The sequence below is a fragment of the Pyrgilauda ruficollis genome, unplaced genomic scaffold (genome assembly GCF_017590135.1).
Source record: "Pyrgilauda ruficollis isolate IOZ18807 unplaced genomic scaffold, ASM1759013v1 scaffold33, whole genome shotgun sequence".
In the NCBI taxonomy this organism is placed as follows: domain Eukaryota; kingdom Metazoa; phylum Chordata; class Aves; order Passeriformes; family Passeridae; genus Pyrgilauda; species Pyrgilauda ruficollis.
In genome coordinates this window covers 2,243,474-2,260,587 of record NW_024524711.1, presented here as the reverse complement: position 1 = coordinate 2,260,587, position 17,114 = coordinate 2,243,474, and the positions used below count along the sequence as shown (strand labels likewise).

The window sequence follows — 17,114 nt, the reverse complement described above, 5'->3', positions numbered from 1 at the left end:
GCGCCCGGGGCGGGCACGCGCGGCTCCCGCTGGCAGTGACGTCACGGCCCGCTGCCGCCTCGCCGCTCCAGTCGGTGGGCGCATCCCGCGGGTGCGGAGCGGGGCTCCGCGCCACGGGCGGCAGCGGCGTCGCGCTGTGGAGGCCAGCAGGCGCCGCCTCTTCCCTCCCTCCCTCCCTCCGTCCCTCGTTCCCGCCCGCGCCGCTCTGTCCCATGTTCGGGCTGGGGAAGCCGGCGGGGCAGCAGGAGCTGGGCAGAAGCGGTGGGCTTCCGAAGATGGCGTCCGTGGGGGATTTTAACGTACTCAGCTCCAGCATCCCGGCCACCAAGGTGGAGCTCTCCGTGTCCTGCAGGTACGGTGGCGGCTCGCGGCCGCGCCACCCGCTCGCCCCGCGGCGTCGGAGGGGGCGGACGGGCGGGGACCCCTCGTCCCGAGCTTGTCAGCGGAGCGGGCAGGAGAAGGGCAGCGCGGGACGCGCTCCGCATGCCCCGCGCTGTGCGAGGCTCTCGCTCCTGCCCTCGGAGCGTGCCGAGCGCGGGCAGCGGCCGGTGCATCCTCGGGCAGAGCCGGGCGCAGCCCGGGGCCGCCTGCCAGCCCGCTGCAGCCCGCTGGCCGCGCACCGGGCGTGTCCGCCGCAGGGTGCTGCCGGCGGGCCCCGGGGGCTAAGCGCCGGCTCCCGCGGGTTCTGCCGAGCCGGGCAGCGGCTGCCGCCGCCCCGCATCCTGCCCGCGCCGCCGCCGCGGAGCGGGAGTCGCGTCGGAGAGCGCGCAGGGCGCGTTTCCCGGCAGATATTTAACTTCTGGAGCTGTCCCAAGTGCCGTGGTGGGGAATGAGACCTTCCGCCCGCAGTAATCCTGTCGTGGGTTCTTCAAGGCTCTCTTGCAAAACTTAGGAGTACGGGCGTGTTGTGACGCTTCGTCATATTTTATCGTAACGCTGCTGCCGAGAATTTGAGGCAAAGCCAACTCATAACACCAAATATAGTGTCTGTGGTTTTGTTTCTTTGACGCTTGTTTATCGGTATTTCAAAAGTCCTTTTTCTCCCGTGATGCAGAGATTTTCTCATTAGAGGTCTAAAAAATAGTTTTATTTGTGCGCTTTTTTATTAATGTCTTCGTTCACATTCCGCGACTTCCTTAAGTATTTCCTAGTAGTTGCAAAGCGGTGACGCCTTTCACCAGCAGAGTTGGCAGCTTCTAGCGGAAAATTTGAACTGTCGGTGTATTTCCTGATGGGAAATGAGACAGTTTCTTCTACAGTCCGTTTTATAATGTTGCTGTTTACCAATATTGCTAGCACGATAGAACGGCAGTGCTCTAAACTTAAAATTGTCAGACCACTCCCTCTCTTTCCTTAGTAAATAAAGTCTGATTTGATGTTTTATCAAGTGTGGATTTCAAAAGAAGGCTGAAGCAGTGAGAAATAGAGTAAGATTAAATTTTTTATACTGCAACAGTCACCATGCTGACATATAAACACCCCATTGTACTTGCTATCTCTGCAAGGTTCACAAGCACCGAGTGTTGTCCGAGGAACAGTGTGCTGCAATGTGTAAAAGCAATCCAGGACCTTTACTTTGCATTTCAGTTCTTAGCCTGTCACAGTTGCAGATGTCAGAGCACTTATGCTGAATTTGACCCAATTCACTTAGTATGGGAGTTCATTTAATTCCAGGTATCATTTGTGTATACCTGCAATGTTTCATAGTGGTTTAATAGTCCATCAGATAGTTACATAGAAATGCAGGTATAGAGAATAGTAAATCGATTTTGACCTTACTTGTAACTAATTTCAGTATATAATTTACAGCAGCAGTTTCTCTGTAGGTGTTAAAAGCCATGTAAGTTTTGTTAAAACTTTTTAATTTGTCTTTATGTCAAGTGCAGAAAGATGGGAATTTCCATGGAGATTCCTTTCTTCTGTATGTGCTGGATGACAATTTTTGATTACAAAATTGTGCTTCAGAGCAGAGTATAAAATGAGTGACACTAGGGCAGAGATTAATGGTTAACACGTTTGTGATTCATCTGTAAACACATTCATTGGCTAAAGCTCGTGAAATGTGGTGTTAAATGGAATTGGGAAAGACTGCAAGAGCAAACTGCAAAATTCAGAGAATGCTGAAAATTCTTTAATAATTAGCAGGTTTTTATTCCTCAATACCTGGAGAGAATTGCTTTTAACAACAGTTTGGGTCATGATGTTTTTTTCCCTTGATACCTGAAGAGTTGTAGGACCAATGTGGTCACTAATCTACATCAGCAATTGTTAGTTGATAACTATCATTTATTCCTAGATTTTTTCCTTGTGTTTTTCTTTTTGTTTGGCTTTGGGGTTTTTTTGTTGTTGTGGTGATGTTTTGTGGTTTTTTTGGGGGGGTTGTTTGGTTTTTGTGGGTTTTTGCTTGTTTTCCTTGTAGGACATGAGGGAAGTTCTTCCAGTTTGTACAGGTGGTGTAACTTGTGGTCAGTGAAGCAGTGCAAACTGTTTGTGCCATAAGGTAAATCTGTGATTCTTCTTTCCTTTGTTCTGTCTTTCTGTCTTATTCAGTAAGGATACAGTTTCTGTTCCTTTAGCTCACAATTCCATGTGATTTATTTGTCAGCATTTCCCAATTTGCCTGCATCCTCATACTGCCAGTGTTGCCAAAGTATCCAGATTCAGCACTGTGCAGATGGCATTGCACTACTTGATATTCTTCAAGCCACCCTGGTTTAGCTTCAGGGTCACATCAGGTAGCCTTTAGGAGAAATGTATCTCATAGGATGAAAAATTCTGTCAAAATTCTAAAATCCAGAAGTGTTTTGGTTGTCAGGCAATGATCTTTTTGGAATTTCATTATGACTAAAAGTTTTTCATATAATTCCCATGGCTTTTGAATGCCAGCATTAGCTGTAATTTTAAAAATCCTGGAAAAGCAATAAATTAATTTAATTCTAGTTATTACTACTCAGTGCCTATCAAATAAAAACTTCACAATTGTTTTCTGACTCTCTAAGATGTAGTTTATCAGGAAACAGAAGTCTTTGACTTGAGCCAGCTCTAATATGGCAGATGAACTTACATATGAAGAAGACTTACATACACCAGAATCCTCTGGTGTTGGTAATTGTCCACTATTGTCTGGATCAATTGTAGTAGCCATCTCCCTCTGCACCCTGTCTCTCTTTTCCTCACAGGTGCTGAAGGGCATTTATGATCTGATGAAAATGTTACTGTCACCTGCCATGCAATCTTTATTTGTTTCTGCCTGGCATAATTTTGCACAGTTGTCATGTGGTGAAGGACCAAGACCTTGTCCCTGCAGTCTGTGTGAGGGAGTGGAAATAGGCTGCACTCTGTCCTTTTACTCACTATGTTTTCCAGCCCAAAGATTCCTCTTCCTCTACAGGGATGTTTGCACTGCATGCTGATTATAGGCCTGTGTCTAGACACGACTCTTCTCTTGCCAGCTGTGTGTGTAAGCTTGTGGTCTTACGTGAGCTTCAGGTAAGCTTCAGGCCATATACCTGTCATCCTCTTTTCCCTCTGTTGATGTTCTCCACTGATTCCAATCTAGTTAAGTCTTGGAAAAACTTCATATTCTGTTCCCATCTTCCCTCTGTTAGTGCTGTTACTATGTGTTGACTGAAGTAGTTTATCTAATGCTGAGAACTGCAAGATTGTGGTTATGTATCTTGAAGTTTGTGCTCTGTGTGAGCATACAAAATTAGGTGTATTTTAATGGCTTCAAGTTTTTAAATTTTTTTGTTATAATCTGTATAATGATGATTTCTATTTATCATGGTTACTTGTGGACAGGCCTAGGATTTTTTCTGGTAGTACCTGATAAATCTGCAGCCATTCTGCAGTCTTATGTTAATAAAAAGGTCAAGAGTTTTGTTATATCTCATGTTAATGTTAATTTATGGACTTGTCAATCAGAATTATCTTATTGAGAGTGGTTTTTTAATATCTATAGAAAAGTGAAGCTGTAGTTTTATCATTTTGACTTCTAGTAGTGTATCAAAGATGACATGGTTATTGGAAAGAGGGTTTTAAAATATTGACGCAGTGCAGGGTCACTTTGCTAATTCAGAACGTTTGTTATGATAATACTGCTTTGAAAGGCTTTATGTTCAATCAGGCAGTGTGTCTTTATTGGTCTGGGTTTATGTTGGATAAACTCTACACTGCCTGTGTTCCCACAACAGCGTTACGTGCGTAAAGGCACCATAAACACCTTGTCACAGTTAGTTCAGCAGAAATACGGTTGGTTGCCCATGCCTGTTTTGGATCAGTCCTATGCCACTTCACAATTTGTACAGAAATCTAACATTAATTAATGAGCTGAATGGAATTAAGCAACCCCTATTCTCAGTAATTGAAATTATTAAATTTCAAGTTTCTTGCACAAACAAACAAAGCATATAACTTCAGACTTTTTCGTTTTGTTTGGTGGCATGAAAGTCTTAACCAGCCACTTCCAAGTGTTTGCAATACCTAAAAGTATGTTTAAGTATATATTTGATTTTCCTAGGCACTGATTTCTGGCAAGATCATGTCTCTCCAGCCATCATGTTTACCTTCTCCGTTTTTTTAAAATATTAACAATTTGTTAGAAGTCTCTGTCACAGAAAGATATAACAAAGAAAGAGATATTCATAATGAATTCTTATTCGAGTTTGTAACTCTGTGTAGTAAAAATACAGAATATTAAATTAATTGTTATGGTAAACCTGGTTTTCATCCTCCTGCTTTCTTTGTGTTTGTGTTTCTAGCTTAAATTAAAAGTCCATGGAGTGGTTATGTGACTGCCAACAGAAGGTTGATCTTATATTATTTTTTTCTTTGAAATGATACTGCCTAGAGAACCAAGTGGTTTCAGATGAGAAGAAATATAAATGCTTTACAGTGTCCATAACCATGGAGATGCATTCCTGATAGAGTGCAAGTTTAGTTTTCACCTGTGTGTCTCTATTGTTTGAAATTTAAACATACAGCAGTGTGACTAATAGAATTTAAAGCAGATTGTTTGCACTGTAAGTTCTGTCCTGCGGTAGCTAGTGATGGGAAAGATGGATGCTAGTGTCTTTACAAACAATTCCATGGGTGAGTGTCTTAAGGAGAAATGAGAGTTAGTGTCTTTGAAAAGGGTCTCAGTGCCTCTGCCCACCTCAAGCTGCAGAACCCAGACAGTTTGGCTCCTGAACTTAAGAGTAGTAGACAAACGGATCAGCACACAGTCTGTTGTAGAAACCACATAGCCTGAATTTCTAAACTCTGGAGGAAAATTACATGTTCAAAGGGGGAATGTGGTAGGTTGTTTGGGAAGGCTGTACCTTCCTAGTACTGCAGCCACTGGGGAAAGGAAGAGGACTACATGTGGCTGGGATTTTAGGATAAAAGGGGGCTGTGACCTTTGAAACCTCAAGAGAGAAACCCCGTGGGCGTGTGGCTGAGTGGGCTCTCTCCCTTTGTTCAAATAACAGCATAGGACTCCTCTGTCTCCTTCATGGACAGTGGCTTTTCATGGAGTGGTTTTCCACGTACTAGGGACAGGCTGTTTTAACCCACCCCTGAGAGGGGGTAACTGAAAGTAACTAGATCCCTTGTGGTGGATTCAGGTGAAACAAGACTGAATGAGCAGTGTGTACACACATGGCTTATTTCAGAACAGTTTGGTTACGTTGGAAAGGAGGTATGTATCTGCTTTGGTTATTATTTATAGAAATATATAAAAGTATAAAAATATCACTTAGGAAAATATACAAGGAAAAGAAAGACAGGGTAAGAGTACAAAAGAAGAGGAAAGATATCACTGCCCATGGATCTAGCACTGAGACTCGATTGTTGCAGTTTTGATGTCTTTTGGTCAAGGTTGTGGTCACAGTCTTTACCCGTTGGGGCTGGAGAAGTCCCCCTGTCGTGGTTTGGAATGAGAGGAAATACAGGGAAGTGATGGGTGGGGAGAAACGATTCAGTGGGTTAATATATGTTCAGGTGGGAAGGCCCAGGTGCCTCCCCTGGGAGTGGAGTCTTACACTGTGAAATACTGTGGATCATGCACAGTCTGGGGGTGCTTCAGGGGACTTTGGAGATTTGTGGCCCTTTCTAAGACATGACCACTGTTTGTCATGACTGCACAGGTTGAGCCAGTTGTGACTTATCAGATCAAATGAATACCTTCAGGCTTACCTGTGAGTGTCCTGATACCTCCCCCAGGGGGTGGTTTTACACCTGAGTCTCATCAGGAGAGGACGTTGGCATGATAAAAAGCATTACCCACCTTGCAGGATCTGCTTCTTACTGGCCTTTTTGGTTTGGTGTGGTCATCCTCTGGTGGCTGGGTGTGCGCCTCCTCTGCAGCTGGGCTGTTCTTAGGAAAATCAACAGTTTCACCACACACCCAAAAATTCTTCTCCTCCCCTTTGTTTAGGGGCTGCAAATCTGGCCTCAGCAAAGCACCTGTTGCTTTTGAAAGTCTGATTTTTGAGTCATTAACCTTTAACATGTCAGTTCTCTTGCAGGCTTCAGGTTTCACGCAACCTTGGGAGTGTCAGGACTTGTCAGGTTTTGTCTGAACGTGCCTTTGCCTCCGTGGAGCTTTGTTTGGTTTTTACTTAGCTGCAAACCCAAACCTGGTATCTTTTTTCTAGTTCCTGGGTGGCTACTGCTTAGTTAGTTTCCCTTTGGCTTATGCTTGTATAATTTTGTGGTATAACCATATTTCCTTCAGCAGATAGTAGTAGCAGGTAGTTATTATGTGTATAATGATGTATTTGTGACCCTGACAGAATGGTGCAGTGCAGAGCAGCATCATCACGGTGTGATAGCAGAGGCTTTGCAAGTGGGGACACAGGATGGGAGTGTGGCAGCAGAGGGTGAAAAGAGGGTACTTGGGATGTCCCCCTTGCTGGGGACCCCAGTGCTGTAAAGAGGTCACCCCTGGTTGGTAAAGAAGTGCAGTTTGGGAGCTGGGCAAAACCAAAAGTGATGAGAGATCAGGTCTCAGGCAGATGTAATACAGGCTGTATATGGTGTACAGTAAATGTGGATGTAGAATGGACTTGCAGATGAATGAAGTCAGGGCATGTTAACTCAGCTGGGGGTCCTTGGAGTGGGGAGGAAGAAATGATCAGCATTATACTCCTTCCAAGACCACCTCTTCCCCCCCTGCCACCACTGTAAGCTTGTCCTCAGACAGGAGGTGGGACACTGACGGGTGGCTCACTGTAACACCCTCTCTCAGCTGAAGCTCACTGTCCTAGGCATCAGAAAGGTGGCATGCAGGAAGGCCTGGCAGCAGGAGAAGATCTAGCAAGTGTGCAATAACTCTGTGTATTTTTATGAAGACTTTCTGTAGTAGTATTATTTTTCTCAATTTTTTACCTGCCCATCTGAGCAGTGGCTCGCTGACCAACAGTCCTGCCCTGGCAGAGTAAGGATGACTATTACACTGATGGTGTGTATTTCCTTTTAAAATTACTTCTTTGAGGTATACCTTTTAAAGAGTTGTTTCAGAAAAACTGCAAAACCAATCTTTAGGTTTTATATGCTGTTGTACATTAATGAAACACTGTGTTAGTTGTATTATGCATTCCTAAAGAAATCAGATCTCACGTAGGGCAGCATATCCATGGATTTGGATGGTCTGGGTGAAAGTAACTGGAAAGGAGTGGTGAGTTGACAGTAGATTGAAAAGCTCTTTCGACCACCAGCAGTCTTTAAAGCCATTTCCCAGGATACATCACCAGAAGCCCAGAGCCAGAAACTGTTTACCTGCCCAGCCCTAACAGCATAATTGAGGATGGTTTATTCTGTTGGTTTCAAATAGAATTTTGGGTTGGTACTGAAGCAGAGTTCCACCACTTTGTCATAGTACTAATTGGTCTTTATTTTAAATTTAAACTGGGATAGTCTAAGGTCTGTTTCATCTGCACAAATGTATTTTTATAACCCAGTACTTCCCATCTGTTTCAACAGAATTCTTGTAAAACTATTGCTGTGTTAGAGTAAATAAACTTGGCAATTCCTTTGGGGTTTTTTAACCCTCAGGAGCAATCAGCAGTTTTAATAGAGGTTTCATCCTAAAATTGTTTGCGTACTTCTAGTCAGAGATGGCTTTCTGTGGGTTGTGTTAAAACTCATGGAAGCACTTCTGATCTTACCCTTCTCATTGCTTCTCACTTCCTTTTTTCCCTTATGGTTTCTGAATCAATATATTCTTAGCTTGACAATGAAAGTTACTGTGAGGCTGAAAATTATTTGTTTTCTGGTGAATTACTTCTCCAGAGGTTATGAAGAGGTATTGTGAATGTTTTCTTAAGCTTGCACATCAGAGATATGTTTGCTTTCTTTCCAGTTCTTCTAGTGCCCCAAAGAGTGGAGATGGTTTGAACAGAAAGGAACAGGTCATCCTAATTGCCTGTTAGTCAGTAGAGACACTGTTGTCTCACTTGTGAGCCTGTTGTAAGAAATGCAGTTATTTTGACAATAATGTAAAATTCTGAGAGATTTGTCTGATCTGCTGTTAGGTCCAGGGCATTTTGAATCTAGAGATGTAGAGGCTAATAGCTGGCTTTGTTGTGCTCTGACAGAATAGAGAAGGAGAGAGTAAATAGCAGGGGAAGGGTGACTGCTTAAGCTGCCACTAAGTAATTTGTGCAATTACTCTGCAGGTAGGTCAAGTGGGCTCTTCACTTGAGTGGACTCTTTGGCTCATGCATCATCTTAGGACTGATCCTTGCAAGTTCAGTGGCACCATTAAGGCTGAGGGGTAGTGCTTACTGGGTAACAATACAGTTATGTTACAATTAGTAATACAATGGGTACTATTCTGCACATTAAAAAATTATTAGGGTGCTCCTTTCATTACCAGGATCTTCCATGAAAAAGTGATATGGGCCCATCATTAAGTGAGGGAAACAGAAATGCTCTTATTTAATGAACTAAGGACAATTTCTTTTCCTATGGATTGATAAAAGTGTGAGAGAAGTAGTGTGTGCTTGTAATATATAACACAAATATGATATACTGAAAATGTATATTTTCTAAAAATTATTTTGCATGAGTAACCAACTTCTGTGTTTGCAAGCTGCTGAGTGCTTCACAACTGAGAAGTCTTTGCATGCATTTAAATGTAAATCTAAAGAGGAAGAGAAACATGAAGCCATAGCACCCAGAGAGATTTTGACAAATTAATCTGAAGTGAACCACATATTTTTCATTAAAGATGTCAGAGCTGTTGGAAGCAAAGGAAGTCTTTTTCCAGTCAATACAGATTGTTAATTTGTTTTAAATTTTGAGACTGGAAAAGCAGATTTTAAACCGCTCACTTCTGTAGTTACTGTGGTCTGTTCTTCAAGGCCAGAATTCTACAATTTCTGATGGGGGAGTTGGATTTAGTTCTGCTTAGCAGTTTGGTGTAACAAAAGCTTAAAAAAAAAGAACTTACAGAAAAGGAGGTTCAGATATTGGTTGCTAAAATAAAGTAAAATTTGAAGGAAAGTGTATGTGGACAAGAGTAAATGCTACTTTTTAGCATAGATCTGACAGCATACACATAGCTCATAATGAATGAGAGATACACTCTAGCGGATCCATAGTGGATGAGAGAATAGGAAGCAGCAAAGGCTGTGATGGTTCCTGGTGAGCTACCACAGCTCAGTGAATCTTGAAGCATCTGATTTATACATGTGACTTGTTTTAGATTAAACAGTACAAAACACTTGGCATTAGGAGGCATTTCTTTACTGAGAGGGTGGTCAGGTGCTGGAACAGGCTTCCTGGAGAGGTCAATGCCCCAGCCTGGCAGTGTTTAAGAAGCATTTGGACAATGCCCTTAATAATGAGTTTTAACTTTTGGTCCGCCCTGAAGTGGTTGGGCCATTGGACTGGATGATCATTGTAGGCTCCTTCTATTCTAAAAAACTTCTTGAGCACTGGACTGTTACTTTGATAAATTTTTATGGAGTTTATGAAACTATGTAAACAAAGCTAAATACATTTTAACTTTATCTTATTTACTGATCACTTTCTTTCCTGCCCTGGGGAAATGGCTCTCATTATACAGAAAAAAAATTATCCCAGCATTTCCAGCATTATTGCCATGGCTCCTATTAATTGTTTTCCCCTTAGACATCTATGCTGTTGCAACTGTTTTGGAAGGTCCACACCAGAATTCCTTCAAGATCTGTGCTAGTAGAATAATGCTTTCTGCACAGATGTTCCCAGACTTCCTTGCTATAGGTGTTAGATATGCATGCTTCTCAAGAAAAAAGTTCTGGTTTTTTTCCCCTCTCTCATAATTGGTAGAAATTCCATTTCTTTTTGCATTCTTTATCTGCAAGGCTTAATGGACAAAAAATATACTCACGAAGTTCAGTTAAAATAATAGTCTGTTTCTCTCAATACTTTGATTAGGAGAAAGAAAAAGAAGTTTGAGTTATTTCTGGTTTCTGAGTTTGTGAGCTTTCCTGAGACAAAACAGCTTACTACCAAAGACAATGCTTTTCTCACTAAAAAAATACACTCTGTATTGCTCAGCATGCGCAGAAAGTGCCATTGAAAATTAAGAGTACAAAGATCACCTAAAGTTCTAGAAATGCATTCAGTCTGCTTTCTGTTTTGTGTTCCTTGTAGATTGTCCTATGCACAGTTACTGCGGAGTTTTATATTTAAAGGAGCACTTTGATTGTTATTCCCCTGAAATGAAAGCGCACAAATGAAATTGAGCAGCCTGTTGAGGTGTTAGGTGATTTGTTGGCCAAATCAGACTCTTTTTTATTTTTTTTTTTTTTTTCCTGTTGGTACTTTTTCTTTAAAGTTCCTTTTGAAATTGGCTGCATTGCTTGAACAGCTTGCCAAGTTCTTACATTACTATTTTGGTTGGCTCTTTATGATTTGGACAATCAGGCACGCTGCAAACTTTGCTGAATACATTGTTTATTTGTAGGAAAGTGTGTGAAGGGTTGAATTGAGGGTGTTGCAAGTTCTAGTACTAGTTCAAAACCATGACTTATTGCACGAACTAACCTGAATTACAGTGTTCAACTTGGGTGTCTACCCTTGCAATCCTTTCAGGGATACTGCTTCTGTAGAAATGTTCTTAACTCATTAAAGATTCTTTAGATTCTTTAAGATTCTTTAGGAACCTGTGGATTCTCAACTACAGATTCTTACCTTCTTTTTATGCTGTTGCTATGGTGGCTGCTTTTTGCAGTTGCTGGAAGTATCAGGATCAACTAAGCTTTACAGTACCAGGCCACTCTTTATGTTAGTATGTATATGGGAAAATAGAGGGGAACAAAACTTAAAAAGGAACACTAGAAGAGTAAGAAATACCTAAAGAATTCAAAGCACCTTATCTCAGTATAAGCATGACTAAAATTCCTTAATCCTAATCTACAGTGACAAGCACTAACATAACAATTATAAGGTCACTGTATGGTCATCACGCAGAGGAATTAAAATTGTTTGGATTTCTAATGGTGAGTATGGGAGTCCTGTTCCAAAATCTAATGTATTATTTGTTCCATATAAGTCTAATTTTGAGGTTTTATTGCAATTCATTTTGGGATAATCCAATTCTAGTTACTAGGAATTAGTTGTGTATCTAGGTTTGTATAATTAAGGAGGAATAGGAGGCAATTTTCATATTGGGTTGGCAATTCCAATATTACAGAACTTGCTGTACTGTCTATTAAAGCAGTTTGTAGTAATTGTTGTGAACTACTGATTTGGGTTCACTGATTTTCCCATGTTTCTTAATATTTCCAATTTATATTTGCATGATTTTCATCAAGGTAGGATATGGTTTCACTGGGTACTATTGTATGCAAAAAAATTACATTTTTGAATGGACTAGAGAAGTTCAGAATAATTAGTGTGTGCAGAATTCAGGTGTATTCACAAGTAGTAATATTAAAGCTAGTGTGTTCTTTGGCTAGATTAAATAAAACAGATTTGTCCAATGTTCTTTTCAAGCTATTTTTTGTTCATATTGCTTGTTCTGAAGTATGAACTTTCAATACCTAAATTTGGAATACAGTATCTTTTTATTGCTGAAGTCTTAATTGGACCACTTAGAACACCTGTATTGAACAAATTGTTAATATGCTTTTCAGCACTGCTCAGAAGCACAAAAATAATGTAATTTAGATCTGAATGAGAGTAGTTAATAGTGACCCTTGAAGAGGCTCTACTAGTTATTAAAAATAATCAGCTATAAGTGATATAAACTGGTTATTTAATCCTTCCGCTTGCTCTGGCGTAGGATCAAAGACCTTTACTAGAAATTGTAGTGGTCTGACTTGGTAGACAATGGATATTTCACATCATCATGTCTCCCACCTTTAACAGTGGAAGATGGTAAAACAATGGAATAAAGTTCAGCTTCTGTGCCTGCGGTGCAGAAGACTCAATTTATGGTTAAATCTGTTCCTGCTTGCTCTGTCTACATGGAGGTCAGCTTCCATTTGTAGCAGTATTTCCCTCATAGATACAGTCTATATTCCTCCAGTTCTGTTTTCTCTGAACTCCAGTGGCTCCATATCTGTCTTAGAGTGCAAGAAATTGGATTGTCCAAAACATTACTGCTTGAATTGAGTGTTTATCAGTATTATGAAGAGCAGATGATTAGTCTAAAATGGCATTTTTGTTTGTGTATTCCAGTATGCCTTTTTCCCAAAGGTACAAGACTCCTGACTTGTATTCAATTTGTGGTCTACTGTAATGTCTAGGACTATTTTTGACATAACTGCTGTATATCCAGCTCCATGTAGATATGCTGCATTTTTGCTGTTAAGTTTAATACCTTCCAAAGTTTATTAGCTCTTTCTTGTCTCTTTTCAATGGCATCCTGTTTTCAGAACATTTTTCTAGTCTGTCGAGACAGTTTTTAAAATTTATTTAATTTTTTTTTTAGTGATGAAATCTTGGTAACTGTGCTGAGAATGGTTTCTGGCCAGTCCTGATTCTTTAGAATTGTTCATTTAAGTCTGTTCATCTGTGTATGATTCTCAGCTGGCTGAAGTGTGGATATGATATTGGGACTGCATTCCGTAACAAAATTAATATTTATTCCTAGGTGTGTCCTATGTATGGATTAGTTCTCTTTACCTTACTTGTCCGTGACAGATTCTTAGAGATGCTTCCTGGCTCTGAAATCTCATAGTCTAAGTTTTTTGGGTTGAGCTGGCAAGTTAATCTCTGGTAGACCTTTGTGATTTAAAGGTATTTCTCTTTCCTGACGCCTATTACGTGTATATATAACATACATGTGGTTGTTTTTTGATTCATGGTGTTGGAGTATATGAGCCACAGTTTGCTCAAATCCAAAATGGATAATAAAATGAACTGTAAGCTGACTCCAGTGTTAGTGCTGCCTAAGTCTTGTGTATTAGGAGGGGAGAAGACTAACTTGACTCTTGCTTAAAAATGTTAAAAACACTGGTATCTGATTTGCATTTTTCACAACTTTTTTATGCCTAAGATTATTTTTATCTCTTCTTTTTTTTTTTTATAGAAATCTTTTGGACAGAGATACATTTTCTAAATCTGATCCAAGTGAGTATATAGTATTTTATTGTTTCTTCTTATTACGTATTTTAAATGTGCAAACACTGGAATAAAATTAGGTGGGTGATTTTCTTCAGTGTCAGGTTTATATTGTCTTTGTGACAATTACTTAAAATAATGAAGTTACACTTGAATAAGTTACACTTATAATTAATGTTATGCGAAGTGGAAATTTAAAGACTGTTATTAATACTCCTTTGCTGATCTAAATAATCTCTTATTAATATTTAACCTAAAGTTTCCTAAAATTAATACATTCTGGAAAGTTGGGTTGTTGTTTCTTTTTTAGTATCTCTTGTTTTTTCAAAGCTATTAGGCAAAATACTAAATAAACTAGAAACATTTGCTGCTGCTAGTACATACTGTCCACTAATGTTAGAATAAAATGCTGAAAAATAAAATTAGGTTAATTGATCTCTGGGAAACACTTTTTCCTGATCAACAATGGTATGATGTTTTTTGAGTTAGTCTGTTCAGAATTGTAAGCTAGCGACACTCACTTTCCTCATAAGCTGAATTATGACAGGATCCCCCAAAACTCTCATGTCTATGAATTTATGATGGGACTTTTGATTTAAAATCCATTACTATCTTCCTGTATCGGATGTTTTATGAAAACTTTAATCAAGGAACCAAGATCACAAAAAATTTCCTTTCTATTCTGATAATGTTACTCAAAGGAGTTTTGTGTGGTTAATAGACTGGTCCTGAGGTTGTGGTGTCATCTTGTCTCTCCTACAACTCTCCATTTGCTTTTATCCATAAGTTCAATTTCTTTAAGCCTGGGCTTTTCTTCCTTAGGATACCACATATTGTGCTTTCTGGCATTGGAAATAACCCTAGATACATATACTTGTATCAAGTCTCTGGACATGCAACCATGTCTTGATATTTGAATACTGAGTCATGTGGCAGTATGAAACATCTGAGTACTTTTGTTAGAGTATATGTTTCCATTCTGCATCAAAAAATTCTTGAGAGGGATTCCACAGTACACTTTTGAAGGGAAAAAAAGCTATAAGAAGTTAGGAGTACCTTTGAAGTTTCTAACCTGTAATGCTTTTTAAAAAAAAAACCTCAAAAAACAAAACAACCCCAGAAGGCATAGGCAATACCATGCCCCTGTATGGAGATCACACAGAAACAAAACTGAGTGTTTTTCATATTGATAAAGAATTTTAGTTGACTGTAAAAATTAGTTGGGTGTTGTATTGGATGATCTTCAAAGGCCCCTAACAATTCTGTGATTCTGTTAAAAAAGACTCTTTGTTAAACTGTTTTGAAGAGTGCTCAGTGGCCTATTGCCTGTAGTGAATTCAGAGATCTCTCATATTGGCAAAGTGACAGGGTGTCTGTAGTTCTTCAGCTCAAATATTATTAAGGACAAGTGCTTCACGTTTTTGTCAGGTAGGGCACTGTGAGGCACGAGTTGCAGGGTTTGAGTGGCAGGGTACTGCAGTGTGGGAGAAGGCCATGAGCCACCCTGTGACAGTCACAGCTGGTTCCAGTCAGCTCTGGAAAACACAGCAGTGGCGCTTGCCTGCCAGAACTTCTGCCAGCACGCAGAGCCCAGCTCAAACATGTCACAGTAAAAATGTGCCAGCAGTTGCAAGCTAGAGACAGAGCTGCTGAAGGCACTGCCAGAGTGCAGACAGACTGCTGGAGATGCCTTCTGGAGAGGAGGTGCTCCACACAAAGGGCAGTACCTCCAACGCTCTGTAGCCTGTGCACAGCCCAAGAGCATTAAGATGGACAAACCAAAGTGATCCTTGATCCTGGCTGGTGGGTGACGCCTTCTGGGAAAAAACATGGAAACAAAGTGGCAGGAAAACCTAAAGAAATCTTAGTATCTATTTTAAAATGTTTCTGAGAAGTAAACTAGTGGTGTGTTTTAATGGATTCAGAGTATATGGAAGTATTTTAAAAGTATCATAAACTTGCTTATCAATATTTTTCAATTGCTTATCAATTATGTTTCAATTAATGTAAATAGCTTCTTTTAAAGCACTCAGATTGGTGGAGTGCTTTAAGGGTCTGGTCTCCAGTTGTGAGTACCCAATCATGCTGCCAGTCAGGCCTGTCACAGGTAAGCAGTATAAAACCATGGAGTGCAGTAATACTGTTCTTGGTGGAGAGAGAAGGGAGAAACTGTTGACTCTGGAAGTACTCACATTGTATTGGCACTCTAGAAATCTCTTGTCAGAGCAGCTTTGATTTTGGGTATTCTCCAAACAGGGTACATCCACTTTTAGTACTCTGCAGGTTTTTTCAGTAGCCAGTTTAGTTTGTTTGCTTGTACTGTCCTTTAGTTGGTCACAGGTCATATGGCCCTACTGTAAAAGGGCTGAGTGGTATGAAACGTTCTTCTCTGTTTGGAAGTACAGCAGGACAACTTTCCTCAGTGTCTGTTCACATGGAAAAGGCCATTCTTAGGCTGCTCTGTATACAGTAAGTTTATTCAGTTGCTAAAAAGGTGTCAAAATCAGCATCCTGCCACTGCCACAAGATCCACTTGTACAGTCATTGAATTTGCAGCCATTAGATGTCATACAAGATAGAACCACATAGAGTCATTCTGTATGCTAAGGTCCCATTGCTTTTGGCTAGGCCAGTTCTAATATGCTTTTCATACTCCAATGTATTTATCTAAGGATCATACTGGTAGTGAAAATCCAACTTTATCTTCTTGGTCTTTTTCCCAGAGGGACACACATGAATGTAGCTGACTTCCATGTCAATATAAACAGACTTCTCCTGAAATTAGAAAGGAACTTGTGATTTTCCTGGTTCTCTTAGGAGATATGCTTGGCCTTTTTTTTTATACTGTAATTGCTACTCAGCATTCCAATTGACCACCCCCCTCGTTCTGGAATATTCATGCCAAGAGGAATCTGTCACTTCGCCTGCCCAGAGGCAAGTGACAGAAGTAACTGTAGAGATAGTAGATATAGATGGGACAAGCTTGGATAGCCATTGCTCAGGAAGTATTTTAAACAATACTGAAGCCTCTTACTGACAGTGCTTTCTGCTCGTGGAGTCAAAGCAAGTCATATATACTGATTCACTGTAGTGTCTGGAGCATTCTGCTCTCCCAGTTTGGAGACCATTTTTTCTAGGAATTTTTTTTTTTTTAAATCTATGGGTTTTATTGATTTAGGTTTTTTTCTTGCAGAAAGCTGAGCTAAAGTAGTGCTTCCTTGATGAGGTAGGGATAAGACCTGCCAAGGAGATATGAATTAATGATTTTGGCACATTTCTTCTGTCTAATGACGAGCAGAATTGTTTTCTTCCCATGCTCTGACAACTCAAGCTGAGCCCTGCAGAGCTGTGCTGGCAGCAGCACACTCCTCTTGGGGAGCCCTGTGGCTGCTGAGTATTGATCATCAAGAGAGTCCAGGATGAATGACTGAAAACATAAAAGCTCTTCCCTGGGGAATTTTCCCATGGAAGATAGTAACAATAAGAAGAATCTCTTGGCAGTTGGGACAAAGGGACCTTAGGGCACCTCTGCCTGGAAGGTATAAAAGCTGGTCAGTGAAGAGGATTGGGGAGCC

At 40.5% G+C, this 17,114-nt stretch overlaps 1 protein-coding gene across 1 annotated transcript in view; it reads left to right on the top strand.

Annotated features, from left to right (window-relative positions):
• Positions 1 to 17,114, top strand: part of CPNE8 (copine 8) — a 71,002-nt gene continuing 53,888 nt past the window's right edge. Inside the window, exons 1-2 of the mRNA XM_041474660.1 lie at positions 1 to 352; positions 13,508 to 13,548. Coding sequence (XP_041330594.1) covers positions 213 to 352; positions 13,508 to 13,548 — 181 coding nt within the window. The 5' untranslated portion in view covers positions 1 to 212. The remainder of the gene's footprint in view (positions 353 to 13,507; positions 13,549 to 17,114) is intronic.